This window comes from Grammomys surdaster, unplaced genomic scaffold (genome assembly GCF_004785775.1).
Source record: "Grammomys surdaster isolate TR1022 unplaced genomic scaffold, NIH_TR_1.0 751, whole genome shotgun sequence".
NCBI lineage: Eukaryota > Metazoa > Chordata > Mammalia > Rodentia > Muridae > Grammomys > Grammomys surdaster.
The window spans coordinates 240294-267090 of NW_021605170.1; the positions used below are offsets into that span (position 1 = coordinate 240294).

Genomic DNA, 26797 nt, shown 5'->3' on the forward strand with positions numbered 1-26797 from the left:
TCTCCCCAACTCCAGATCAGGGTGGGTCTACAGAAGCAAGGCCCTTGAGTGCTGCTGACAATAGAGGCAGAGCGACTCCTAGGTCCAAAGTCCTAGGCATTATCTGGACAACACAAAGCTGTGGTTACCATGGATGTCTTTCCCTTGCATGCAGGTCCTCAAAGACCTGGGAACACACTGGGAGAAAGTTTTGCCACGTGGTGGAGGTGAGGGTGTCGGGTAGGGTGCGAGGATTGGGGGGCATAAAGGAGCTTGCAGAAGTCCTGCTGAAGTGCTCATGAACGTTACCACATAGATTCTCCTCTGCTTATACGAGCAAAGGCCTCACATATCCAGTATTCTGTGTGGGAAATCTAGTCCATTCTTTGTTTTGCTCATCTGGCGCTGGAGGTCAGATCAAACCAACCCTCTTGTGCCACCATAACTCTCTGTCAAGTCCCGAGGCCCCGCCTTCAGCATGACGGCCCTACCCCTCAGTAGGTCCTCTCCAGTCCGGCTCCGCCCACGTGAGTCTGCGCGTTAGGTAGCGCAGTCGGAAGCCGGGAGCGGGCACTGCCGAAGGCCCTCTTTACACCGCGGACCTGGCTTTAGCGTGCACCTGGAGTTGGGGCGCTCAGGTTGTGGATGGCGACGGCAACCGAGCCCGGGGCCAGGACCTGGCCGGGCAGTGGCTCCCCACGTCTCGGTAGCCCGGCCGGCAACTCTGTGCTGGGCATCTCGGGCCGCTCACGTCCGGGGTCAGGGCCGGAGCGGACTGGCAGAGCCATTGGCTCTGCAGGACCCGGCCACAGCTTTCGCAAGGTGACACTCACCAAGCCTACCTTCTGCCACCTCTGCTCAGATTTCATCTGGGGACTGGCCGGCTTCCTGTGCGATGGTGAGAGTCCACCCCGCGTCCTAAGGCCTCTCCCAGGAGCCGGTGCCCTCTTCCCCGGGACACTGCCCTGACCTTTGAGCCCTGTCCCTCTTGGCAGTGGGTGGGTTCAGAGACAGCCTCTTGTTTGAGTAGTACCTTTCTATGGAGGTGACACCTGCTTTTAAGGACAGGAAGGAGGGGTGCCCTGGGTCTGGCCTCTCGTGACCTGGGATGTCAGGATTTTCCTAGTGGGAGGTGGAGACAGAGTTGCTGATGTTGGATTCCAGTGGAGCTGCAAGAAGCAATGTGTGTGTTGAGGCAGTTGTTGGGCCTGGGCATAAAGATACGAAAGTAGGACTGAGACTTGAGGCAATGGGACTCCCTCTGGTGTTCCCGTGTCCAGCGTCCTAAGCGACTGGAACAGCAGGAGTGGCTGGCTGTGGGTCCTGGTCATTCTTGTAGCGATCTCATTCTTGTGTGCATCTCATGGTGATGCACAGAGTGCTGCTCTTCTCAGGCTCTGCTGCTTGCAGAGCCAGGCCCAGTCTTCTTTACAGTTGTGACATGTCCCAACACAGCTTCCATCCAGCTGCCAAGCCAGCTGGGCAGGGCAGAAGATGACACCTCTCTCTCAGCTCTCCAGATAATTCTATGGCTGGCCCTCTTCTTATTCTTACTCTTGTGAAGAGGCAGCTCTGAGACCCAAACCTGTGAGGGACATCTGGGCCTTTGACAGTGTGACCTGACCAGGGTCTGAAGGTAGGAGCAGTGGATCTGTCCTATTCAGGGAACAAGTGTGTGCTCTGGACAAGATCACTGAGACCATAGCTTCTCCCATAGGATTGTCTTCTGCTAGTGGGCATGGCAAGGTTGTCATGGCACCTTAGGGCTAGTAGTGACATAGGAATGGTGACCTGGTTTTCTCTGTCAGATCAGAAATATTACACTTACAGTATCAGAGTCTCACTGAGATGGAGGCTGTGATGTGTACACTGACTTAGCTGCATGTCTAAAGAAGCTATGCCTCAGGGCCTACAAAGGTGACCAAGGCAGGACTTCAGGTAAAAGGGTAGTCTTCTGACTCATGTTATGGGTGAAAGTCATAGAAGGTATAGCTTCAAGTCTAAGTCTAATCTCTGAAGATAAAGGTAGTGGAGGTAGACCCACAGGTCGGAGGCTAGACCTAGGATCTCTGCAGAACTGAGAGATAATGAAAGTAGGTCTTGAAGCTAGGTACCCTTCACAGATATGACGCCTGTGCCTAGGTCTGTGGACTCAAGAAACCTAAGCAAAATCCTCATGTATAGCAGCCCAAGAGTCTGTTCTTCAGAAGAGGGTACAGAGCCTTTTCTAAGCAGCATTGTTGTAGATGTCCTCACAAGGGTATGTATGGGCCTTCCACCTGTAGGAGCATACAAGGTCTCAGCCTACAGAGGAGGCAGCTGGCAATGCCTTCTAAGATGGAGCAAGCTGAGTGCCTGGAAAGATTCCTGTTAGGCCAATACTTTCTCATCTGTTTTTCTCAGCAGCCTTAGCATCCTTCATATAGGGCATCCCGTGGAAAACTTTTGTCTCTTTCTAGGAATGAGGTATCTGGGGCTTCAGCAGGAGGGAAACAGCAGTTGGGGCCCTCTGGATAGGCTCTGGCTTCTCAGGCTGTCTTAGTGGTCTTGTCCCTTCATTTCTACAGCCTCTCATCAGTATCCCACCTGTGGAGCCTACCCCAGACCCCTCACTACTTTGTCCTGCCCTGGCTCTGATATATTACATGGGTTTCTGTCCCCTCTTGTACATCTCCAAGTTTGTTTCACTGCAGAAGCTCTACTGTGCTGAGGCCTGGAAATGAGCTCCCCTCCCCAATCGGGTGTGTTTTGTATGTCTTAAGCCCCTCCCATAACTGTTTATGGGTACCCTCTCTATGGGGACTCAGCTCTCTGCTCCTTTGTTGGCCCCAGAGACAAGGGAGCTGAGTCAGTGTGAGGGGTTTGGGCCACTGCCAGGACAACAGGACACACTCATCTCCCACCATGGTCCTACTGTGGCATCTGGCTCTTGAGGATAGTGTTACTGCCTCGGATTACAGGAGTGACATCTGCCACTAAGTGGCCCAGGGACAGGTACCATGATGACTGGTTCAGCTCAAGAACTTGCCCCAATGAGCTCTGGCTGAGTGACCTCTTTATGATTGGCTCTTAGTCCTGTTGTGGATTTCTGATTCTCTATGGTACGCTGGCAAAGGCTGAGTCCTAGGACTTCTCACCTCCTTGGATATACACAGGGCTGACTGACACAGCTTTCTCTTCCCTGCAGTCTGCAACTTCATGTCCCATGAAAAGTGCCTGAAGCAGGTGAAGACCCCGTGCACAAGCATTGCGCCAAGCCTAGTCCGGGTGAGTGTGGGGGCAGTACATCTGGCTTTCATGAGGTTAAGTGCTAACTTCTAGCTGTCCTTTTTATTATTCAGTTTAGCCACATCATAGTTAGGGAGCCAAGGGCAGAGTTCTGCTCACAATCAAAAGGAAGGAGCCGCTGATGAGCTGAGCACCTTGAGTGGATTTCTAGGTAGCTCTCCACTGAGAAAAGTCAGTGTCCAAGGGCACATTCTTGTCTATGGAACACTCTGAGTGAGGAAGCCAGAGGAAGAACACAGGTCAGAGGTTCAAGGTTAGGAAGTGGATGTGGGTGCAAAAGGACCAAATGAGGAGTCCTGGAGGCTGGGTACCCTACTTGGACTGCATGCACTCTCAGTGCTCTGGCTATGACACTGACTAGTTTTGTAAGTTATTAACACTGGAAAATAGGTAAAGAGCATGGGAGATCTCAGGATTGTCTCTGACAAATGCACATAAACCTTGAGAGGTTGTAACATAACAGGCTTATGCAAAAAGCCTCAGAGCCTTGGAGTTGGACTATGTTTTGGCCATTGACCTTCTTCCACAGAGCACTTGTCACTGAGGCTCCTAGCAGGTAGAGAGACTTCCTTTCTGTGAGTAGTGATAGTGGTGTGAGCAGTGTAGCTAGTGAGCATGGCGACCACACTTTCCATCAGCTGCATTCACAGCTAGGCTGCTCAGCCCCATGCACTAGGAGGTGGGTCCTGCCTCCCAGCAGTGGAGGAGAGGAGACAAGAAAGGGGGGGGGGGGTGAGGCACCACAGTAAGCAGAAGCTGATGCTGATGAGTGCTCTGAACTGTAGCTTTCCCTTAACGTTGCTGCCTGGTGGATTACTAAGCATGAGTACAAAGGATCCGAGAATGCTGGCTGCTGTCTCAGGATGTTATGCTTGCCCTTGTGAATGAACATGTCGAGGCTGAATCTTTTTAAACAATCCTTATTTATACTTGTGATGAAAAGAAATACTAGTATGATTTCAAATATGCTCAGAGGATATACTTAAAAAGAAAATAGAAATCATCTTCTGTTCTGACATACGTACCACCCTTCTAGTGTGCAGTTTTTCTCTTCTGCTTATTGAATGTGCTTTAAGTCTTGGGCTAAGGACCACTCAAGTTAAGACCTGAGCCTTACGATCTGTTTTCATAGGGAGGTAATTTCCTATCACATGTTCAAAGTCACTGTGCAGCTAAGAAGGCGAATCTGAGGGTGTTGAAAGCTCCTGAATCTAATGAGACAGGCGCCTGATAACCTTGCTGGCCTGTAGAGCAGGGAATGGGTATCAGGTGGACTTCTTTTACCTGTGCTTACAATACTGCAGATGTGAAGTTACAGAATTTTTTCTCTGCTCACCTGTCCCACAATCAGCCAGGCTAGCCTTAGTCCAGGTCTCATGGTAGTATAGCTGGATTGAGGTAAGCACTCTCAGGCAGAACCTGAGTTGCAAATCTATGAAGGTAGAGGAGGGGCGGGGTGAGGATTCTCTCTGTCCAAGCAGTTACCAATAGGTAATGCTGGGCCAGTTCACAGGACTATCAGGGATAAGGGGGCAGGACCAGGAAGGCTTAAATCAGGAGTGCTCTGTCTCTGTAGGTCCCTGTAGCCCACTGTTTTGGTTCCCTTGGTCTCTACAAGCGCAAGTTCTGTGTGGTCTGCCGCAAGAGCCTGGAGGTACCTGCGTTCCGCTGTGAAGGTACCATTGGGCCCTTGGCCGTCTTGGAATTGAGCTCCTCTCTCAAGGGGGCTGGTCTCTGCTACCCCAGGTAGCCCAGCCCTCCTCTACCTGTGGTTTGTCAAGGGCATGGGTGGTAGGCTCAGGCTGACTTTGGGAGCTCCAACAGTATGAGCCTACCAGGTAGGAAGCAATCAGGCTAAAAGAAGCAGTTTCAGAATGGCAGGGGTCAGGGTTGGAGCCACCCGAGCTAAGAGGTCAGTGTGGAGGGCAGGGGTGTGGCAAGAGGCCCCTAACCTTGCCCGCCCCCCAGTGTGTGAGCTGCACGTTCACCCCGACTGTGTGCCCTTCGCCTGCAGCGACTGTCGTCATTGCCACCAGGATGGACAACAGGATTATGTGAGTGTACTAGCACTGGGGTAGGTTTGGTAGGGGTAGGCTGGTTGAGCTTCTGACTGCCCCCCATCCCCAGGACACGTATCACCACCACTGGAGGGAGGGGAACCTGCCTTCTGGTGCACGATGTGAGGTCTGTAGGAAGACTTGTGGTTCCTCAGATGTGCTGGCTGGTGTCCGCTGCGAGTGGTGTGGTGTACAGGTGGGTGTGGGAATGGGATGAATGGGCCCTGAGTGTGGGACAAAGGAGAGGTGAGGCTATCAGGTAGGGGTGGGCTCTGGGATGGGGTATGTGATGAGAATGTGATGAGAGAGGGGGAAAGTTCCTCTTTTTTCCAAGTTGTCTGCATCCTGTTTTCTGGGTTATGGAGTAGCACCTCTAGCTTCATGCACCATCTAGGTGGGTGCTTAGCCTAGCAGATATAGAATTAGCCAGCTTAGCCGGGTGGTGGTGGCGCACACCTTTAATCCCAGCACTTGGGAGGCAGAGGCAGGCGGATTTCTGAGTTCGAGGCCAGCCTGGTCTACAGAGTGAGTTCCAGGACAGCCAGGGCTACACAGAGAAACCCTGTCTCGAAAAACCAAAAAAAAAAAAAAAAAGAATTAGCCAGCTTTCTGCTCAGGGTCCCAGACTTATACCTTTGTCCTATCAGGCTCACTCGGTGTGCTCCACAGCGCTCACAGCTGAGTGTACATTTGGACGTCTACGCTCCATGGTACTGCCTCCTTCATGTGTGCGCCTGTTGTCTCGAAACTTCAGCAAGATGCATTGCTTCCGAATCCCTGAGACCATGGTCCTGGAGCTTGGTGAGGCAGAGATGGGACTGGGGTATACCCTGGCTGGGCCAGGCACTGAGTATAAGGGCTCTAACTATATTGTAGGTGATGGGGATGATGGCCTAGATGGGAGTGCTGCTATAGGCACAGGCAGAGAGGTGCTGACAGCTACAGAATCCAGTAAGTGGCCCGCTTAGCTGTCACTCTGTCCACCTAGTTCCAGAACCCCAAGATTCTCAGCTGCTCCCCTCTTGCCTAGCCAAACAGACCCTGAAGATCTTCGATGGCAACGACTCCATGAGAAAAAACCAGTTTCGTCTAGTTACAGTTTCCCGCCTGGCTCATCATGAGGAAGTGATGGTAAGAATAAATATCCACAGAGGTATGGTACACACTACCTTAACTGGAGCCCTCTGCTTACCCTCCCTTCATATCTGGCCCCCTTTCTCAGCTGCCTTCCCTATACCCACCTGCCTCCTTCAACTGTTCCCTTAACCTAGCTCTCCATACCAGATCCCCTGTTCACCTGGCCCTCCATACGTGGCTCTACCCTCTACAGGAGGCAGCACTCCGGGCCTACTATATCAGTGAGGACCCTAAGGACTTCCAGCTGCAGGCACTCCCCCTAACCATACTGTCTGGCAATGCCCAGGCTTTGGGGAAGGCTGGGACCACTGAGGAGGAGGCTAATAAAGGCTCTGGGCCCCGGGATTCTGTGCCTGAGGCTTGGGTCATCAGGTCTCTTCCTCGTACCCAAGAGATTCTGAAGATCTACCCTGGCTGGCTCAGGTAAGACTCAAATCACAGGATCTGTTGAAGGAAGGGTAGAGTGAGAACACAGAACCTGGACTTTGAGCTTGTTCCCCACAGGGTAGGTATGGCCTATGTGTCTGTCCATGTGAACTCCCAGAGTACAGCAAAGTCTGTGGTTCAAGAGGTTCTCCCACTATTTGGACGACAGGTATGTATACTGTCCATTCCCACCCAACTTTGGGGTCACTTGCCCTATGGGCCAGGCTGCTCTCTCTCTGAATGTCCTGTGGATATGAGAGAGGGTCCTGTCCTAGGCCTGATATATCCCCCATGCTGTATAGGGTGAGGATCAGGAGAGATTCCAGCTGATTGAGGTGCTCATGGGTAGCAGACAAGGTAAGTGAACTGCATTTCTCAGGTCCTTTTGTGTAGTAGGCTTGAGCCTGATGCTCTAGGAGGCCTACCAGGACACTGAGGCTAGATCATGCCCTTCTGAGAGGCCCCACCTAGATTCACCTGCATCGCCATGTGCCCCAGAGTCTTAAAGCAACTGTTTGTGGAACATGCTGACATGCTGTGTTCCTCAATCCTACAGTCCAACGGACGGTGTTGGCAGATGAAGAACCTCTGTTAGACCGACTCTGGGACATCCGACAGGTCAGTAGGTGTAGACAACACTCCCTGGGAACTTCTAGTCCTTAGCCACGACCTGTAGAAGAATGGCATCACTCCTATCTCCAGACAGGCATCTCTTCTCAGACACCATAACCTCCCCAGTCAGCAGCTGATGTCCTTGGCTGACAGTACCTTCTGTAACATTTCACCTATTACTCACTGGGAGGCCTTGAGTCTCAAGAGTATCCAAGTTAGTTCCCTGAGGAGCTGAGTGGAGATTTGGAGGAGCGTTGCTGGCACTGCTGTCCAGCATTCCCCATTCCTGTTCTTCCTGCAGACATCTGTGCGCCAGGTGAACCAGACGCGGTTCTACGTGGCCGAGACCAGGGCTGTGGCCCCACGAGTCTCCCTGTTCGTGGGTGGCCTGCCACCTGGCTTGTCCTCCCAGGATTACAGCAACCTGCTGCATGAGGCCATGGCCACTAAAGGTGTGACCTTGGGCTATCCAGGGCTCTGGCTGGGAAAGGGTCCTGACTAGGCAGTGGAACTGTGGTGACAAGCCTAAGTTCTTTTGCCTCTTCATGCACCATCTGAAGCGCAAGCTCAGTTCCCACTCCAGGCCGGCCGATACAGCCGTCACTGTGGGGCTTCTGTTTCCCCCCTTTTGTTTCCTAAACTATTTAGTCTATGCTTCTTCTGGGGAAATCCTTGTACATTCAGGAGTTAGGGACCTTGTTTGGGAATGGGATATAGACAATTCCTGGGGGCTGACCCTGAAGGATAGGACAGGGCTGCTTGGGTGGGCTGTGCTCTGGATATGGATGCCCTTAGAAGGGAGGCTGACCCCAGATTGGGAGGTCAGATCTGGGCCTCAGGATGCTACACTGACTGCAACCTGTCTACGCAGCTGCTGTGGTGTCTGTGAGTCACATCTACTCCTTACAAGGTGAGCTGAGACCTGGTGGATGCTCCTGGAGTCGGGGAGAAGACTGCCCTTTACTTCCTTCTCTAGATCCATGTGCCTGGAACCATCCCTTAATTTTGTTTCTTGGTTCACATCTGTTGCTTTTGTTACAGTGTGGCTGAGATTAGCTAATTTCCCCAGTCTTTGTCCTTTCTGTGGGCCTGCATCTTTTACTGGGAAGGATGGTTTCAGATGTACTGTCAGCCTTTTTGGCATGTGAACCCAGGACACTCAGAGACCATGAAGTGCTCATGGTACTGGATTTGAGTGTGGATATAGTTGGTGAGGGAGACTAGCCTCATTACCCACTGCTGGATCCTGAGTTCAGCCTGCCTTCTGTAGGAATACGTTGCCGGAAGGATGGCCCCTTACTGTGGATGCCTGTAGTCAGCTGACATGAGCTGGCTGTGGTCAGAGCTCATGGTTGGCATATCACAAAGGAGAGGCTTTGTGTCTGTGACATCTTGGGGGTGGATTTCATAGGACAAACCCTGCCCTGAATACCTTTTGAGTATGTGGGGGGACAAGATACACCCTTCTCTGGGTACCTAGGGGCAGGACACACAGGACACCTGACTGGATACCTTGTGGGCGGGGTATGTAGGATATCCACCTTGAGCTTTGGCCCACCTGTGGCAGGCGCAGTAATTCTGGATGTCACCTGCTTCGCGGAGGCTGAGCGGCTATACATGCTGGCCAGGGACACAACGGTACATGGCCGGCCACTGACTGCACTAGTGCTTCCAGATGTGCTGGTGAGTAGTTAGTACTCTGAGGCCAGCTTAATGCTCCAGACAATGTCCTCATTACCAGATGGCTAGTATGTGTCACCTCGGCCTACCTTACAACAGCCCAAAATGGACAAGACTGACCAATTTACATCATAGAGGTCAGATCATCAGTGCTTGTCCATGGTTCTTTCATGATGACTGGGACCAAGTCTGGTTTCACATTATGAACCGTGAATTTCTAACCTATTGGGATCACCACAAGACACTCACCACACTTAAGACCAGAGGGTGTTATGACCATGTAGTAACATCCTGCCAGGCCAGGCCCCAACCTTTACACAGGTAGCCATGTACCTAGGATTATTTTTGGCCAGTAGGTGGAGCTCCCTGACTTGAGATACCACTCTTAGAACCTGGCAATGGCTGGGAAGAGGTGCACAGAGGGCAGCAGAGGACAGATAATTTCATATGAGGAGTGCCAGAAGGATTTATGCCTGGGCTCCACAAAGTCCCCACAGGTAGCCAAGGCATGCTTATATCCTGAACCCTGATCTTGACTTCAGGCTCAAGTTTGGGAGGAACAGAATTCAAGTGATATGAATCTGGATTAGGCAGTGCCTACAGGTCCTCCTGCCCCTGCCCACTGGTTCTGCCCTGGAAGTAGCTGTTCTGAGGATATAGGCCAGGGCTCCCTGTATGTTTAGCCATGTATTGCCCTCTGTGGCAGAGTTAAGCATGAAACCATAATTACTTTGTTTCTTGTCAGCTGCCTGCCTTGGGGCAGATGAGTATTGAGTACAGGCAGTTCTGCCTGTCTGGTGGGTACCCCATCCCAAGTATACCTTTGCCCCAACTGCAGTGCAGCCCCTGTGCTGCTGTTCACCCTGTGTCTGTGCCTGACATGTGCGTCTCCTGCTACTCAGCACCATTGTAGGGACTTAAACGAGCTCATTGTGCCTAGACTCCTAGAGACTCTCTTGGCATTATGCATGGAAACTGATTTTGTTCCCATGACCAGTGATGCGTGGTTACTTCTGTAAACTTAGTCCTCTGACTGCCGTGTGGCAGATGGGACCTGAAATCTGTTGATCTCTAAAGGGTGTAGTGGTAGCTTTGCAAAAGCCAGGCCTTACTCCAACTGCCTGGTGGTACCAGGTAGGATCTATGGTCTTCCATCATGGGCCTGTGGCTTCATAGCTAAGAGGGTAAGAATGGTCCCTTGACATACGTCACAGTAGGTATGGCCCTGCCATTTGTGCTTGAGCTCCAAGCAGCCACGGTGGTGTTCTCATGAGAAAGGATGTCCTGAGAGGTCAGTAATGAGGTAGAGATAAGCATGCAGACTGCTTAGCCTCAGGAGGGACTGGCTATGGCTTAGCAGGCTTGGACTCTGAGGCTAGACACTGCTTAGCAGCTCCAATGTGGGACCTTTAATCCCAACATAATTCAGTCCTCCACCTCTCAGCACACGAAGCTGCCTCCTGACTGCTGCCCTCTCCTCGTGTTTGTGAACCCCAAGAGTGGGGGCCTCAAGGGACGGGAACTGCTCTGCAGTTTCCGGAAGCTGCTGAATCCGCACCAGGTCTTTGAGCTAACCAACGGGGGCCCTCTTCCTGGGTAAGTTTTCCTGACACATGGAAAGACCAACCACCACCTATCTCTAGCTAGTAGGAATTCTGAATGGGACTGTTGGAATCATTAAGTCCTCATTGTGGCCAGAGATGGACATCTGAAAAGGGAAGGGCTGCCCAGGGCAAGAATGAGTATCTAAGTTCTGGTCTGGGCAGCCAGGAGGTAGTGGCAGAATACTGTCTCCCACACAGGTTCCACCTTTTCTCCCAGGTGCCCTGTTTTCGGGTACTGGTCTGTGGTGGAGATGGTACCGTTGGCTGGGTGCTCGCTGCTCTGGAGGAGACAAGGCGCCATCTGGCCTGCCCAGAGCCATCTGTGGCCATCCTGCCCCTGGGAACAGGTGGGCTTAGCCATCAACTTGAAGGATGGGTTCTCAGGGCTGTCCCTACTGTAGGTTTTGCTAGAGATTTATAGTGGTTTGTGGATTATGCTTTCTTTCCTATTTCCCAGGGAATGACCTTGGCCGGGTCCTTCGTTGGGGGGCAGGCTATAGTGGTGAGGACCCATTTTCTGTGCTGGTTTCTGTGGATGAGGCTGATGCTGTGCTCATGGATCGATGGACAATCCTGCTGGATGCTCATGAAATTAATAGTACAGAGAACAATGTGGTAGAAACAGAGCCGCCCAAGGTACCAGTATAGCACCTGCTAGAATCTTACATTTGGCTCCCCCTTTACTGGTGTGCAACTTTCCTCCCAGTTACCCTTTAGGCAGAGCAGGAACTTGTTGACTGAAGCCTGTGGGGTTGTGGGATTATAGGGTTGTGTCTTCTGTGGGCATGCTGTGGCATTTAAGCAGAGAGGTTCCTAGGAAAAGCATTAGTGACAATAGAGATGTCTGGCACAATTTTGGACACTCAGGAGTGGCTGGCCAGCATCCTGGTTATGCTGTCTCCAGATTGTTCAGATGAATAACTACTGTGGCATTGGTATTGATGCGGAGCTCAGCCTGGACTTCCACCAGGCACGTGAAGAGGAGCCTGGCAAATTCACAAGCAGGTACCAATAAGGCAGGGCTGGGGGGCCAGTTCACTTACAGCAGCCAGCAGCTTTTACCTGGTAATTTGGAATACCTACCTCCCTGTGGTAGGTTCCATAACAAGGGCGTGTATGTGCGGGTCGGGCTGCAGAAGATCAGCCACTCTCGAAGCCTACACAAGGAGATTCGGCTGCAGGTGGAGCAGCAGGAGGTGGAGCTACCCAGCATTGAGGGTCTCATCTTCATTAACATCCCCAGGTGCTGGGGCTGGGCTCTGAAACTCTGCAGTTTGGGCCAGGTGCTAGGTCTGTGTCTGGTCTGTACCTAACTTTGTATTTTCATCTTTTGGGGACAGCTGGGGCTCAGGGGCTGACCTGTGGGGCTCTGACAGCGACTCAAGGTTTGAGAAGCCACGCATAGACGACGGGCTGTTGGAGGTGGTGGGTGTGACGGGTGTCGTGCACATGGTGAGCAATGGCAGGCTGGTGGGTAGGCCCTGTAGTACCCCTTGGGTCCTACTAGCCAGCTCTGCTTTTGTCTTACCCAGGGCCAGGTACAAGGTGGGCTGCGTTCTGGAATCCGCATTGCCCAGGGCTCCTACTTCCGCGTCACACTCCTCAAAGCTACTCCAGTGCAGGTGGATGGTGAGCCCTGGGTTCAGGCCCCAGGTCACATGATCATCTCTGCTACTGCACCTAAGGTATATTGGCAAGGCTGAGAGCAGAGGTAAAATGAGTCAGGGGCAGGCCCAGACAGGCTGATGCTGTGCAGTAGCTAAGACCAGGTAGGTCTAAGCTTTGGCTTTCTGGGACTCCAGGTGTCATGGTGACCCTGGTGAGAGCCTCAGAGGAGGTGAGAACTGAAGACGTGTTCAGTAGGCTGCAGACAGCAGCTACTAGACAGCTCTTCCAGGTCTTCCTCTTTTGTGGAGTGGAACCAATTACTATTCACTGGCCCAGAGGTCTCAGACCTCTCTCTTGTAATGTCACTCTGGCCCTCTGACCCTCAATCCCTACCTTTGAACAGGTTCACATGCTGAGGAAGGCTAAGCAGAAGCCCAGGAAGGCTGGCGCCATCAGGGATACCCGAGTGGACACCTTGCCTGCTTCTGAGGGCAGTCCTTTATAGAGGAGCGAAGATGAAGGGTCCCAACCACCCAGCCTTTCTCATCTTTGGTTGGTCACACACTGGCTGGCCAACAGATGGACTTAGCTGTAGCACTGATCATAGAATCTTCATGGGTCTTGGGATGTTTCCATCCCAATGTCATGTGCAAACTTAGGAGTGGGTAGGTAATGGTCATTACTCACTCTGCCATAGTACCAACATATATGACTGGGCATGAGGCTCTGGCTAGCTTGTCTTCTGCACAAGACTAGTTCTTATAGGATAAGCAGAGCTGGTCCTGTTAGCCACATTCCTTCCTTTGAAACCTCTCTTAAAACCCTCTTGGGCCTCTGGATGCAGGCCATCCATGTTGGGTCCTCTGATTTCATTTTATGTTCTTTCAAAGCAGCTAACCATGTTGGGCCCTGGCCTAACAGATATAGAAAGCTGCCTGTTCTCCTGTCCTGATTGAGTGGGTGTGGCATCCTCAAGTCCCCTGGGCTTATCACTAGACAGTAGTTTGAACTGAAGATACTAGTTACAAGGTCTCATTCAGCTGGTGGCCACGAACTGACAAAGTTGTACTTAGGGATGGGAATCTTTGTTTACCCCGAGGCTAGGTGAGTTTAGCTGTCACTCGTGTCACAGCTGAAGTGTGTGCTAGGCCCTGAGTGTCCTTCCTCAACCTTGGAGTGGGCACCTCGTGCCCAGAAGGGATCAGAAGAGGGCCAGGTCGAGGAGTATGTAAACAGCATCTGCTGTGGAGCGGCTGGAGAACTTTATAGACATGGCGTTTGGCTGCCTACAGCCCTTCCTCATACATGTAGAGCTTCTACGCTGGCTCCTGCACACATGGAAGCAGGTTGGAGGCACCAGGCTCACAGAATGAGACTCCATGCACCCAAGAATTCCGTGTCACACCTCAGACCCTAGGAAGAATCTGTCCAAAAATGAGCTGCCTAGTACATGCCTATAATTCATTTCTCGGGGATAAAGCATAACTGGGTTATAGAACTAAAGTCCCTCTCAAAAAGTGAAAATATTAAAAAAAAAAAAAGGCTAAAGATATTTAAAGGTCTAGCCCCAGCCCTGGATAGGGGAAGCTCTGTGTGGAAAGTCTCCTGTGAGGGTACCTCCCACCCCCAGAAGTCAGTCAGTCTAGAGCCTTCTCCTGTTTGTCATTATGTGGCTTGTAGACACCTTCAGAAGTGTGACACCTGGGTGGTGTGGACCAGGGTGTCTACCTGCCTGGCAGCTTCATAGGACCATTGTACCACCCCCTCACCTGCTTCTGCCAAAACTGCATACAAGCACATCAGATAGCCATTTGTGATCTCAGTGTAGATGATCATGTTTACATCATTTTTCAATGTTCAAAAGAAATCCTTTGTGATGTAATTTTTCATTTTTATTTCAATCTGTAGGAACTGTTTGTAAATTACAGTCAGTGTAGCATGTCCTCTGTATTTAAGTGAGACTGTCCTTATATGGAGTGTGTCCTGTGTACTGGGTCCTGTCCTTGTGTGTAATTTATCACTACCTGAATGTGATTTAATTTGTATCTGGGCCAAATACACAGTGTGGGCTTTGCTGTCCCACAGGTGCCTCTTGTCTTTGTCTAATAACTGGTACAGGAATGGGCAGATAGACCGGCAGTCCCATCACAGGAGCTCTGTACTTTTGAGAGTGTGAGCCAGACGGGAGCTTCTTAGCCTGAGTTAGCCTAGACTCAACTGCTTGAACATTCCAAGAAGGCTAGCCTGTGTGGTCACATGCAGGTCAGAGCAAGGCATAGGGACATAACTAAAGCCTCTGATTCTGACTGGGTGCTGCTATCTCAAACAAGATCCAGGGACAGCCCAAAGTAGCTTGTTCAAGTTACTCAGAGAGGTAAATTCCCCTGGCAATGAGGAAAGTAAATGGGTAAAAACAGTAAGTTCAGTTCCCATGAAACCCCTCACTGTAAAGTGTGAACAATGTTCATAAACAATACCCAGGCCAATATATCCACAGCCCCAGTGTCACAGTAAACTTGTACTAAGACAGGACCCCTTACAGTATGCCTGGGATAGGCAGGAGTGGCTTTCTTGGCATTAGCAGGGGGCAGGCAAGAGCTGGGACTGTGTCTCAGCTTCACCCTGGTCTTGTTGGGGATGCTCTGGCCAGAGGTCCCGTAGGACTTGAAGGCTTGCCAGGGCAAGGCGTACAAGAAGACGGAGCAACAGGAATGCAAAGGGCACTGAAATCTGCATGAGGTGGAAGATAGCTGTGCTGAACCGACTCAGTAGGCAGGTGGCAGCAAAGGCCAGCAGGCTGGCACAGGGATACAGTACAAGCTTGGCAAACATGAAAGCATGCTCCTGCCCCCCAAATTGCACAGTTGGCTGCAGTGTTTCTGTCTGATGCAGCAGAGCTGTAGTCCAGATGGCAAACTGGAAGATGCTGGCAAAGAAGATGATGGCACAGCTGACACGCACACGCTCAAGTTCATCACGGGGTTGCCGGGCAAAAGCTGAGGTTTGCTGGTAGGCCAGAGGGAGGCCTCCCACAAAGGCCAGTGACAGTATGTTGAGTAACCCCATGGTCTGTGTAGCCTTCCGGACATGCAGGAAGAGTGAATGGTGGGCAAACCAGAGCAGACCCACTGTAGCGAAGGAGCCGAAGTATGCCAGGAATTGTGGCCCATATGCACCCAGGGCAGCCACAAGGCTGCCACTGAATTTCTCTTGCACATCCTTGGGATCCGGAACATTGTCCTCACTGGGAAGTATGAACAGATGCCATTTTAACAGCCTCCCAGAGATGACAGGACCAGAAGGGTAGACCGAACATCATAAAGTGAATTTGAGATTAATGATCTGTGATCTTCAGAACACAAAAAAGTTCTCTATGTGCTACTTACATATATTTAGCTTACTAAAAGCAGTTACTGTTCTTCACTCACAATGCTAATTTAACAAGTCCTATATATCCTCTTCCAACTGAAATTGACTGTTAGCCCTGTTGGTTGTTGAGGGTCAGCCTTCTGAGGGTAGAACACTTATAGGACAGATTCTCCACCGCTATCCTAAATCTTGCAGGCTATGTTGGAGCACAGAGTCAAAGGATGGGAACCCATCACCTGAACATGAATAATAGGACACCCAAGTACCAACTACTTCCTCAAAATCAACCAGAAGGAGGGACACAGTGTGAGGGCAGAAAAGAGCCTGAGGGCTGTCATATGAGGTTAGACTCTAGCCTGCTATTGGCTTGAATTCCTGCCCTAACCATAGCCTCTTGGTTGAGTCCTTCAGCCCTGGCTGCAGAATGGAAGCAACAGCAGGTTGCTCTGAAACATGTTCCTTAAATCTAAGGCCTCAGGAAATCAGGTACTAATGAATATTTACTTTTAGCCTGTAAGAATTTACAAATTATAGTAGAAAAACTTATTCAAAAGTATCAGGAAAAACATAGTGTCAGATGCAGAATCTAAAACCAGACATGTAACATGTTTAATAAAATAAGAATGCAATGGAATATGATTGAAGAACCATAGGCTAGAGGAGAGTAATGGGCTAAAAAAAAGAGAGACACTTGGAAATAAAAGTGAACATTCAGACTAGTGCTAGGCCATATAGGAGAGCCAGTCCTGACAGGTAAGGAGGTGGGGGTAAGGCCTGAGGGAGCTACCTGAATATTCTGGGATGGAGAGTACAAGGTAACCTTGGAGAGGTCACGCTCCCTAGCACTTGTGCCTTCAGACAGAGAGCAACTGTGACGGGAGACCTTTAGGGAAGATCTGAAGGCACCTAAGGAGAGGCTGGTACTAATAAAACCTTTCTGGAGTTCCTAAGAACAAGACATTCTACCGCCTACAAGATAGGCCAAACCAGCAAGTTGGGTCCTCACCAGATGTCCAGGATGAGGAGTGTGGCCACGATGGCATAGACACCGTCACTGAAAGCTTCCACTCTCTCTTTGCTGAGGGGCGCATGCAGGTCAATACTGAAGGGCTCCACAGTGTGAGCTGGAGACTCCCTGTGGCCTGTGGATATGCCAAGAGAATAAACTAGCTTTGCTGAGCGACTACCAGACCAGTGTGGCTACCACTGGCCTCTTTTCCAAGGGGCCAGGGATATACAGGCCAGGAGGGGAACTGATGCAGAGATGCTTAAGGGGTAGAAAGTAGCCAGGGCCCAGCAAACATACCACCAGAGATGGGATGAGCCCAGGAGGGCAAGCCCTGAGCCACCACATTCTGATGCCTTGTTCCCACTCAGGGGTCCTTGGGAGTAGCCTGAAATCTGGCAGAACCTTCCAACATGCTTATTGTAGTGCTGTGCAAGGTTACCTACCCATAAACTTGTCTTTGCACCAGGTAGTAGCCTTGCTGATGTGAGGTAGGAAGATGACAGTCACCATCAGCAGGTATGACTGCAGAAAGAAATAACAGGTCAGGGTGTTTCCCTGGGGATGGGGGCTCCTTACACCTCAAGTCTGATCCCACTTTTCTGCCCCAGATGGAGAGGCAACAGGAGTAACAAAGGAAAAACCAAAGAACTATCTTTTATGGAAATGAACTCCGTGTAAAGGCACAATCTCAAAAGGAAGGACTGTCATAAGGGACAAATACATGCCAGTCATGTTCTTTCTAATGAGTATATAATGAACAGTAACAGCTCAACAACAAAAGGTAAGCATTCCAACTAAGAAATTTATGGGAATGGATTTGAAAAGACACTTCACCTGTGGCTTCCCTGGTCTAAGTCTGCTTGGCTAGGTGTTTCCCATTCAGCGTTCTGCTCCATACCAGTTTATAAGGTCTCTAGGTTCCCAGGGTCCCGCCCACTCAGCTGGTACGCTATCTCCTCAAAAGAGGTAGATAACCTGATAGGGCTTTAAGTATGGCATTTGTAGCAGTCACAGGCTTTCATGGTCTGTTTAAAACTCAGGATGTTCTTGAAATGCTTACCAAACATTAATTTTTAACATATTTTATTTTAATTACATATAATTTTTGTTTGTTTGTTTGTGTGCATGTGTGAGGGCGCTCATATACTACAGTGTGCATGTGATGATCAGAGGGCAACTTTCAAGAATCAGTTCTCTCCTTTTACCATGTATGTTCCAGAGATCAAACTCAGGTCATTATGTTTGGTGGCAAGTACCTATACCCACTGACCATCTCACCAGCCTATTACCAAACATTTAAAATAACTAGCATTTGTTATTTTCCACCATTCTTAGGATGCTTTGATTTAAAATTCAGTGTACTTTCATAGTATTTAAGTTGACTCTGCTCAAGCCAACTTCCACAGCCTGCTCTGAAAAAATTGTTTCAGCACTGCTGTTCTTTCTTCTGCTAGCTAGGTTCTTTCAACTGGGATAAGACTTCCTCTGAGATTCCCAGCACTCACCAAGGGGAAGAAGAAGAGGGAAAAGACAGCTGCAACAAAACACAGTGCTGGGCCACGGAGGACTAGGTACAGGATGTGCTGCCGGGACAGGGCCCTGTGTGGAGAGCACCGGATTTGTGGATTCAGCAGATGTGGGAAGTGGAAGGCATAACCCACAATCATTGCCTATGGTAAAACAAACAAAACAGGCTATGGGGCATCATCAACAGGTAGAGGCAGTGCTACACCCAGTTAACCTTAAACCAACATCCATATTTCTAGGGGTAAGGGACAAGAGTGTACCTCCTAGATAGCCTTTTACCTTGGGATGGTCTGAGAGTGTGGGGACAAGGGGGTTGAAACTGATTCTATTCTATGACTGCAAGGCCCTGAGTGAAGACCTGGGCTACCTGAGGTGTAAATCAGGATACTGGCACTTGGCCTGCACACCCCATGGCAAACACATATACATACCCTGTGTTCCTACCTGCACAGATCCAATGGCAATCACACACATGCAGAACAGGAAGATGCCCAGGGGCACATCAGGGAATGTTACCATTAGCGAAAACTGTCAAAAGAATCCCACAAATCCCCAAAGGACTATTAGAGCTAGGTTCTGAGATGGTGTATAATGAGCTTCCCTCTCTCTGTACTGGGCACTGAGGAGAAAACTGTCCTAGTGTAGGAACAATGGTGTGGGGCTAGGGCTAGATATATTCAATCCTTCAACAGAGCAATTCCATCGCTTCTTAACTTTAAACCCCCGTGTCATTAATCTTATGTAGAATCGCCCAGATCTGAATTTTCTGCATTATAGCCTTGTATTCCTGGGCCAACAAGGACTGTATTAGAATGTTAAATGCTTGTTGATATGCTAATAGGGGTTATGGAGAGAAGCAGGTAGGAGCAAAGGGCCTCAGGGGCCTTCTCATGGCCTCTGCCTCCAGCAGTCCTACGCCTTCTCCTCTACTCAGCCCCAACTACTATTTCCCCTGAACTCTCTGTAGTTTGCAGTCTAGGTTTTGAACCCAGGGCTACATTTCTGAGGACTGTCACACACAGATGTGCTCAGTGTGGAGTGCAGGGTGATGACCATTACTCACTGTGTAGGGCAGAAGGGTGATAGTCATCATACAGGCCTGTAATGAAAGGAAAGGAGGGAGGTCAGTCACCAGAGGGCCTGGCGAGGGACAAGGGGCACTCCAGGAAGGCAGAAATGTATCTGTAAGAGGACCCAAAAAGCCTGTGCCACTGTCCTGGACAGATAGATTCCATGAGCCATCTGAGGAGCTCCTAGGAATGGAAAACTCCAGGCTGTGGGAACCCATACCTTCTCCTACCTTTCAGGAGGGCGAAATCATAACTAAGCTCATTTTTCAAAACAACAATAACTCACCAGGTTGAGCAAGGCAAGTGTATCATCTATTTTTCCAACAACCTGGAACAATCTAAAGTTAGGAGAAAGAAAAGACAGGATTTAAAAATAAATAAGTAAATAAATAAATAAATAAAGGGCCATCATTCAAATATGGCTCCATAATATTAAAATTAAAATGCATCTCCCACAGTATTTTCCAGTTAAAATATCATTGAAGATATCACTTTTGATCCCACCACTTAGTGGGACTGATGAGACATAGTAGGCTACGGTGCTGTCAAGCCTGGAGATTGGAGTTTGATGCCTAGACCTACGTGAATGGGGAAAGAACTAAATTCTAAAAATTATCCTGATTCTGGTGCACACTCACATGCATACATCCACATATGCACAAAATAAAATGTGATTTGTAAAAATGAAAATACTACCTACTCAATGAAAGTCAGAAAACTCGAAGCAAGCACACTTTATATGTGAAACACATAACTTTTCCACACATTCTTCCCATTACTTTGCAGAAACAATCTGAAGAAAGCATCTGTACAACTGGTAGCTCTTATGGACAGTCTTTTCATAGAAAGCCTTGAGGTAGGGGAGTTTTAACTGTCCAGGAGTTCCTGCTAAAAGGCAGGACTAGCAGTGTGGCTCTGAGCCTCCTGTCCTGTGCGTTCTGTCCAGCCATGCTTTCTGGGAATCAGCCTCTGGGGTATGCAGCTAGAGCTCTATCATTCAATACACTGGCTTTTAGATATTATGTCTAAAGTTCAGGGTGAAGAAAGGAAGTGCTATTTTCTTATTTTCCCCTAAAGATCTCATATACTGCACTTGTTAGAATTTGTTATTTAACAGAAATTGTTTCGTATGAAGATACTATGATGTAAGCAGAAAACAAAATGGAGCACTGTCCTTGCTCCATGAGCATAGGTTGCCAAGGATCCTAAAGCCTACTGCGCCTGGGCCCTACAATAGGGTTGCCTTACAGTACTTGACTGTGGCTCAGATGTCACCCATCCAACACCAAGCATACAGCCTTCTTTTTGGACTAGACTCAGCTTAGCTGCCATCCACACTCTAGGAAGCTACCTCTAGCTCATGGCAGTGACACATTTGGGCTGAAGTCTTCTTTAATAAGCCAAACCAAAGGACACCTGCGGGTTCTAAGCTCATTATATAAGAGAGCACTCAAAGAAAGCCCAGAACAGCTCTATGAAGTTCCTCACAGGTCCCCAAGCCTCAGAACCTGACTATTGATGTGTTCCACAGTGGTTGTGGCCCTGGTGAAAGAACCATAAAGCTAGTATGGGGAAGGTTGGCTAAAATTACAGGGAGACTGAAAAGGATAAGCCTGCCCAGGTTTTGAAACATCTACTGGGCTGGAGAGTTGGCTCAGCGGTTTAGAGCACTGACTCAGTGCTCTTTACAGAGGTCCTGAGTTCAATTCCCAGCAACCACATGGTAGCTCACAACCATCTGTAATGGGATTCAATGGCCTCTTCTGGTGTGTCTGAAGAAAACACCAGTGTACTCATATAAATAAAATAAATAAATATTAAAAAAAGAGAGACATCTAGCACCATCATCTTGCTGAGAACAAGTGTGTTACATGGACCACACGCTGCACTTTTAAATACCAGTGAGCAGAACACATGCCTTTAATCCTAGCACTTAGGCATTAGAGGCAGGATTTCTGAGTTCAAGGCCAATCTGGCCTACTACATAGACGTTTCTTCCCCCTCCCTACACACACACACACATACACACACACACAGAGTGGGGGGAGGTCAGGAAATGTTTACTAGGATCTGCAAGTTTTTCTGCACCTTGAGCATTCTCTGAAGAATATTTTATTTGAGCATGCTAATCTGCAGCCAGGAATGTAACACCCACATGCCCAGCTCTTCCTATAGAAGCCTCCTGTCTCCCTGACTGGCATTCAGTGGTCAAGGGCTCATACAGCTATGGAGCCCTGTGTCCTGGGATCCTAAAGAGCCTTATTCTTCCCTAGGACAAAACTCAGACATTAGAATGTAATCTATAGGCTCAGCTTCCATGCAGGGAAGGGTTTATGGTTGACTTGAGACATAGCCATTAAGCTTGTATTCTCTCACTTCTCTGCCATGTTCTATTCTGGTCTTCCAGTGGGTCTAGCAGGTGGACACCTTTCTGTCTCTCCTAACAGACAGGAAAATGCGGAAGGGTGGTGTTGTAGAGCCAGGTCTTATTTGGAGCAATCTTGACCATGCTGTATTGTCCTGAGTATAAGTCTCAGAGTGAGAACTAAAGGCCAGCGTGGGAAGAGGTAGCTCTCCTAGGACACAACATGTGAACCGAGGGGCCCACAGATACCAAAAACAATATATCTCTGTAGTACTAGAACAGTCCATGTCTTTTGTCTACCCTGAGTAAATCACAACAATGAGGACCTTGTGTTAAAGGTCTAATTTCCTACCTGGTATGTGCTGTCCAGGCCACAGTTACGATTAAAAATGTCATGAGGTAGACAGCAATCCTAGTTGCTAGAAGTTTCTGTATACTTTTGTCAAACTGCTATATGAAAAGAACACTGTTATTAGAACAAAGTAACAGTGGTCACTTCAATGGCAAGACTTAGCCTATTGCACAGTGAGACATTTAGAAAGATCCCCAATCTCAAAGTGCACAACACAGTCTATGTCTGCTCTGAGTCTAACCTCACTTCTACCAAACTTACCCCACATTACAGCAGCATTGTGACCACACTTTAGAAGAAAAACCTCAGCAGTTCTGGGACCTCCCCAAAGATTTACCTCAGCTTGCAGGTATGGCTAAAGCCAGGCCTCACTGTTGTGAAGCTAGCTGGATAGAGCTGCAACCTGCCTCCTTTAAGATGCATAGTATTCGTGAGTCTGTATGGTTACCACCATACAATGAATGAAACCAAGAAAGGCACCTCAGGTGCTGTCCAAGTCTCAAAGTTATTTCACTAAAGAGCTACATGTTGTTGACTCCCATAAAGGGAAAAAAAAGCCCATAAAGTTGGCTATTAATGAAAATTCTTTTAGAAAAGCTCTTTGTTACCTATATAGGATGGCTTGGTAAAAGACTGGGGTGGGCATGGTTCCTCTTACTCTCAGTGGAGGATATCAGTGCCTGTCTACCTAGCTAGAAATAAAACCTCCTTTGCCAGAACCTACACTTGAGCCCCACCCCCCTGCTCTGAATATATAGCCTTCCAGGAGGAAGCACAGATAGCCTGCCTACTCAATAAATTCCCTGCCTTGGGCTCTGCTGTCTACAGATTTGGGGGTTGGCTCCCCAAGTCCAGGTCAGGTTTTCTTACTGGCCCACTGTACAAACCAGACTGTTCCTGTTACCTGTTCTGGTGAGATCTCTGTGTGGGTCACAGGCAGGATCTAAAGGAACAAAGACAAAAATAACCAAGAGAAACTTCTTGGGTTGAGGGTCCTCAGAGGCAGAAGGTATGTGGGCTCTTGACCACTGCTGGGCAGCCTCCACCTATATGAAAGGTTTGGGCACCTGAGGCTGCTACAGAAATGAGAGGTAGGTTTGAGGTGGGCCCCACACTGACCATGACAGTGGCGATGATAGATAGCAGCGCATCACTGAAGCCCAGCATGCGGTGGGAGCTCTGCGTCCCCTCCTTGTCTCTCCTGTATAGAGATGAGTCTCCATCAGAATCCACTGCCTGCTCCTGGGTCTGGAGCCTGGACATGGTGGGGCCACCAAGTTGTCACAGCAGCCTGGGAAGAAGTGTAGCTCTGAGTATATCAGAGAGATGTCTCAACCCTGTAGACTTCAGCCATTTTGATGCAAAGACAAGTGCTAGGTATAGGGGACAAAAAGAGAGACACTTCACAAGACTTCCAGCCACAGGCTAAGAGTATCAGCATCAGACTCAGCAGTGAGCTCTGTGATTGGAACAATACATTCTCTATCTCAGTGGGAAAGCTCTGATGATACAGGGTTGATGCTCAGCATAGCATGGTACCATGAAAGGTCTGAAATCTGACCCCAAGTTTTCCTTAAAAGCTGCTGAGTTAGCTTGAGTTGCCCATCTTTTGGCTAACAAGAATGTCCCTGAGGGCCATAACTGCCTCAGGTCACAGGGTCTAGGATGTTTTTAAGTTTTTCAGAAACAATGCTAGGTAGACAAGTGAAATGCCATCTGGTACATTCTCTGGGGAGAAAGATATCTGTGCCCCAGGAGCAAAGGGCTGAAGTAAAGCTATGGAATCCATCTGCATTCTGCACTGGACCCAATGGTAAAAACACAGGGAACCACTTAGCAGCCATAGGATAGGGAAGAGGTGAGGCACTAGGAAATATTTTCTAAGACCCAACTTGTGATCAAGGGAGAGAGAATAAGAGTGTGACAAGGATAGTCAGAAGGCTGGAGCTGTGACCAGGGGTGAGGTAGAGTATGTCTGCCCAAGCAGGATACATAAGTATTCCTGGGAAGCAGTCCCTGATAAGAGGAAAGTTAATCCTTGGGTCCAGGAGGGCCCAAATCAACCAGGCCCAACAATAGAAATGTACTCTGCTTTGGGCATGTTTACTGAGACAGGGAAGGACACCCTCAGGCAGCAGAGGTGACTTCTAAGTTTTACTGACTCAAAGAATCAGTTCTTTTTTCATTGATTATTTATTGTTTGTCTCACTGCATTTTGGTATTTATCTTCCTTCTTTTAGCTACTTTGGGTTTCACTTTCTGTGAGATGGACACCAAGGTCAGTGAATGTGATCTACTAATGACTTAATAGCATCCCATAATTTTGAAATTATGCATTTTTATTTTCAGCTAGTACAAAAATACTACTTATGATTTCTTTTTTGACACATAAAAGGATATTATCCTTTTCCATTCAGAACATTTTTCACACTGCTAATTTCTAGTTAAATTCATTGTGATCAGATAACATACTTGTTTCATTGCCCAGATGTTCTAGGTTAGTAAATGTTCTTTACACACTTGGAAAATATGTATATTCTGCTAATAATACTACTTCAGCTCATTAAAAGGAATTGCTGATTATTCTGCTAATTAATAGTGATTGCTCTATAAATATTCATTAATTCAAGATGACTGACAAGGCTATTCAAGTCCTCTATATCCTCTGTAATTTTCTGGATAATTATTTATTGAGAAAATAATCTCCAACTACCTCAACTTCCAATATGTCTCTCTCTCCTTGTGGGTCTATTAGCTTCTCAGTTAACACATTTTGTAAATTTGGCATTAATCATGTTTATAGTTGATACATCTTTTTTGCTTTAAACTAAAAAATTTTTATGTGTATGACTTTTGCCTACATATACCAATGTGCACCACATGCATGCTTAGTGCTTACAGAGGTTTTAAAGAAGGTGCTGTATCCCCTGGAACTGATGTTATAAATGGTTGTAAGCCACCGTGTGGATACTGGGAGTTGAACCCCAGCACTCTGCAAGCACAAGAACTCTAAACCACCGAGCCATCTCTTCAGAACCGATACATCCTTTTTATGACTTCATCCCTTCATCATTATAAAATAACTTACTCTTTAGCAATATCATTTACTATGAAACCTACTACAAGAGAATGTGCTGGTGGAGTAAGAGCACAGATTCAGTTTTAGGTTTGTATGTGTTCATACATGAGGTGGGTTCACGAGAGACCAAAAGATGCAGTTAGGATGGTCTGGGAAGGCCAGCTACTTATATGCCATAAAAAGGATCCATGACTACATGATTTAGAAATTTCCACTTGTCCTAGGTCAAGCCACAAAGAGTTTACGGCATCAGGTTTCATTACTTGCTCTAGTGAATTGTTCATGAGGTTTCTCAGGATGCTGTTTTAGGTCTCTTGAACGATACTCAACCTACTTTTTCCCTACTTTTTCCTCTTGCTTTCAGATTTATTTTCCTTCTAAATAGTGAAATCTGAAGTCACATAAAAAAAAAACCCTTCAACTTCATTCCAGTAATAATATAAAGTTACCTGCAACTGTAAGCCCTACTACTTCCTCCTCTGCCTCTTATAAGTGATTCTCTTATAGAAAGGTGACATTGCTATGCCAACACTAAAAACACATCCACTATGTGGATGTGACTTGACTGTCCTACTCGTCTAAGAGAAGTACTCCTCTCCACTCTACTGGAAAGCCTTTACTGTCTCCCATTGGCTTTCGGATGCTCAAGTTTCCCATCTAAGATCATGGTAACACCACACTGCCCTTTTAGCTCCCACACTCTTCTCCACAAATCTCCTCAGTTACCTCCCGGTAGCATCTCTACTTCATCAGTTCTTTATTTCTCCAGGTGTGAGCCACCGCTTCCACTTCACCATTTTCAGGAAACTACAGTTCACCTACCACGGACCTCACTGTATTCTAATGATCATCATTCACTTCTTTTCTACTTGACTTTTAGAAGAGCAGGTAGTCCCCAAAGGTGTATTTAACAGCATACAATTCTGGGAGAGTTAAGATGTTGATTTGGGCTTAAGGATCCATTTTTTTTAGTCCAAAAGCACCTACTATACCCAAGGCTCTGCAACTTCATATGGCTTCAGAAATTACAGAGATATGGAGACGTGTGACTTTGTCTCACCTGATTTTTTTTGTTTTGTTTTTGTTTTTTGAGACAGGGTTTCTCTGTGTGTCTCTGGCTGTCCTGGAACTCACTCTGTAGGCCAGGCTGGCCTTGAACACAGAAATCCTCACACAGGATTCTGGGTCCAGTACTGTCAAGTGACTTTTGTATACACGTTGTGATGCTTTTTTTCCCTTTTAAACTTACGTTTTTCAGTCTTAATACTAGCAATTAGTTCATCCTCCCCCAAAACTGTGTGGGCCAAAACACAAGTGTCTGTAGCTCATAAGCTGGCTGCCTGTCTGCAAGATACCCTCCTCTCCTACACCGGGCATTAGGGACACTAGGATGGGCTCCAGGCCTCGCTTTACCTTGAGGCGTCAGGCGCGAGCGGCGGGCTCTGGGGCGGTCCGCGGCGCGCGCCCAACGTCCCGCGACGCTCTAGCCACCGAGGCTGGACCCGGACTAGCGGAAGCAACCGGACGAGGTTAGGGTCAGATGGCGACAGCTCTACCTCCGTGCCGCCTAGGAGCTTGAGGGCCGTAGGATCGCACCCTCTGCGCCTGCGCCTGCTGCTAGCTCTGTAAAAACAC

General features: G+C 48.5%; 3 protein-coding genes across 13 annotated transcripts in view; 1 reads left to right on the plus strand and 2 right to left on the minus strand.

Moving 5' to 3' along the window:
- Window positions 1-907, minus strand: part of Idua (iduronidase alpha-L-) — a 39716-nt gene extending 38809 nt beyond the window's left edge. For 3 of the 7 annotated variants that reach the window (XM_028782411.1, XM_028782412.1, XM_028782410.1), the window contains exon 1: window positions 813-901. In XM_028782411.1, the coding sequence (XP_028638244.1) occupies window positions 813-848 (36 nt within the window). In that variant the 5' untranslated portion in view covers window positions 849-901. Of the gene's footprint in view, window positions 1-812 lie in introns of all 7 variants that reach the window. The other 4 variants (XM_028782409.1, XM_028782406.1, XM_028782408.1 and 1 more) reach the window with 3 other exon arrangements.
- Dgkq (diacylglycerol kinase theta) lies at window positions 490-14480 on the plus strand. 3 transcript variants are annotated; one of them, XM_028782403.1, is made up of 23 exons: window positions 490-877; window positions 3167-3246; window positions 4844-4943; window positions 5236-5321; window positions 5395-5520; window positions 5972-6125; window positions 6201-6275; window positions 6355-6455; window positions 6655-6884; window positions 6966-7056; window positions 7190-7244; window positions 7444-7505; window positions 7801-7951; window positions 8371-8409; window positions 9067-9182; window positions 10624-10775; window positions 10982-11130; window positions 11241-11419; window positions 11688-11788; window positions 11880-12026; window positions 12124-12235; window positions 12316-12468; window positions 12795-14480. In XM_028782403.1, the coding sequence occupies exons 1-23, from the start codon at window positions 625-627 to the stop codon at window positions 12894-12896; spliced, it is 2814 nt and encodes a 937-aa protein (XP_028638236.1). In that variant the 5' UTR covers window positions 490-624; the 3' UTR covers window positions 12897-14480. The 3 variants fall into 3 exon arrangements, with proteins under 3 accessions (XP_028638236.1, XP_028638237.1, XP_028638235.1); XM_028782404.1 differs by having other exon boundaries at window positions 5282-5321; XM_028782402.1 differs by having other exon boundaries at window positions 541-877; window positions 10946-11130.
- On the minus strand, window positions 14259-26632 carry Tmem175 (transmembrane protein 175). Of its 3 annotated transcripts, none has more exons than XM_028782419.1 (11): window positions 26576-26632; window positions 23203-23456; window positions 22988-23026; window positions 22084-22178; window positions 19653-19704; window positions 19360-19395; window positions 18741-18824; window positions 18275-18439; window positions 17213-17291; window positions 16767-16902; window positions 14259-15635 (listed from the first exon to the last, which is right to left on the minus strand). In XM_028782419.1, the coding sequence occupies exons 2-11, from the start codon at window positions 23344-23346 to the stop codon at window positions 14969-14971; spliced, it is 1497 nt and encodes a 498-aa protein (XP_028638252.1). In that variant the 5' UTR covers window positions 23347-23456; window positions 26576-26632; the 3' UTR covers window positions 14259-14968. The 3 variants fall into 3 exon arrangements, with proteins under 3 accessions (XP_028638252.1, XP_028638250.1, XP_028638251.1); XM_028782417.1 differs by having other exon boundaries at window positions 22084-22181; XM_028782418.1 differs by having other exon boundaries at window positions 22084-22181; window positions 23203-23374; window positions 26576-26598.
- Between the last annotated feature and the right edge of the window lie 165 nt (window positions 26633-26797).

Excerpts from the sequence above, each read along its gene's own strand:
- Dgkq (XM_028782402.1), top strand. The coding sequence starts at position 625 with ATGGCGACGGCAACCGAGCCCGGGGCCAGGACCTGGCCGGGCAGTGGC. Across the intron at positions 5,322-5,394 it reads AGGATGGACAACAGGATTAT|GACACGTATCACCACCACTG; the intron begins GTGAGTGTACTA and ends CCCCATCCCCAG. Across the intron at positions 7,057-7,189 it reads TCCCACTATTTGGACGACAG|GGTGAGGATCAGGAGAGATT; the intron begins GTATGTATACTG and ends CATGCTGTATAG.
- Tmem175 (XM_028782417.1), bottom strand. The coding sequence starts at position 23,346 with ATGTCCAGGCTCCAGACCCAGGAGCAGGCAGTGGATTCTGATGGAGAC. Across the intron at positions 23,027-23,202 it reads CTATCATCGCCACTGTCATG|ATCCTGCCTGTGACCCACAC; the intron begins GTCAGTGTGGGG and ends TTGTTCCTTTAG. Across the intron at positions 17,292-18,274 it reads CCCTCTTCTTCTTCCCCTTG|TCATACCTGCTGATGGTGAC; the intron begins GTGAGTGCTGGG and ends TTCTTTCTGCAG.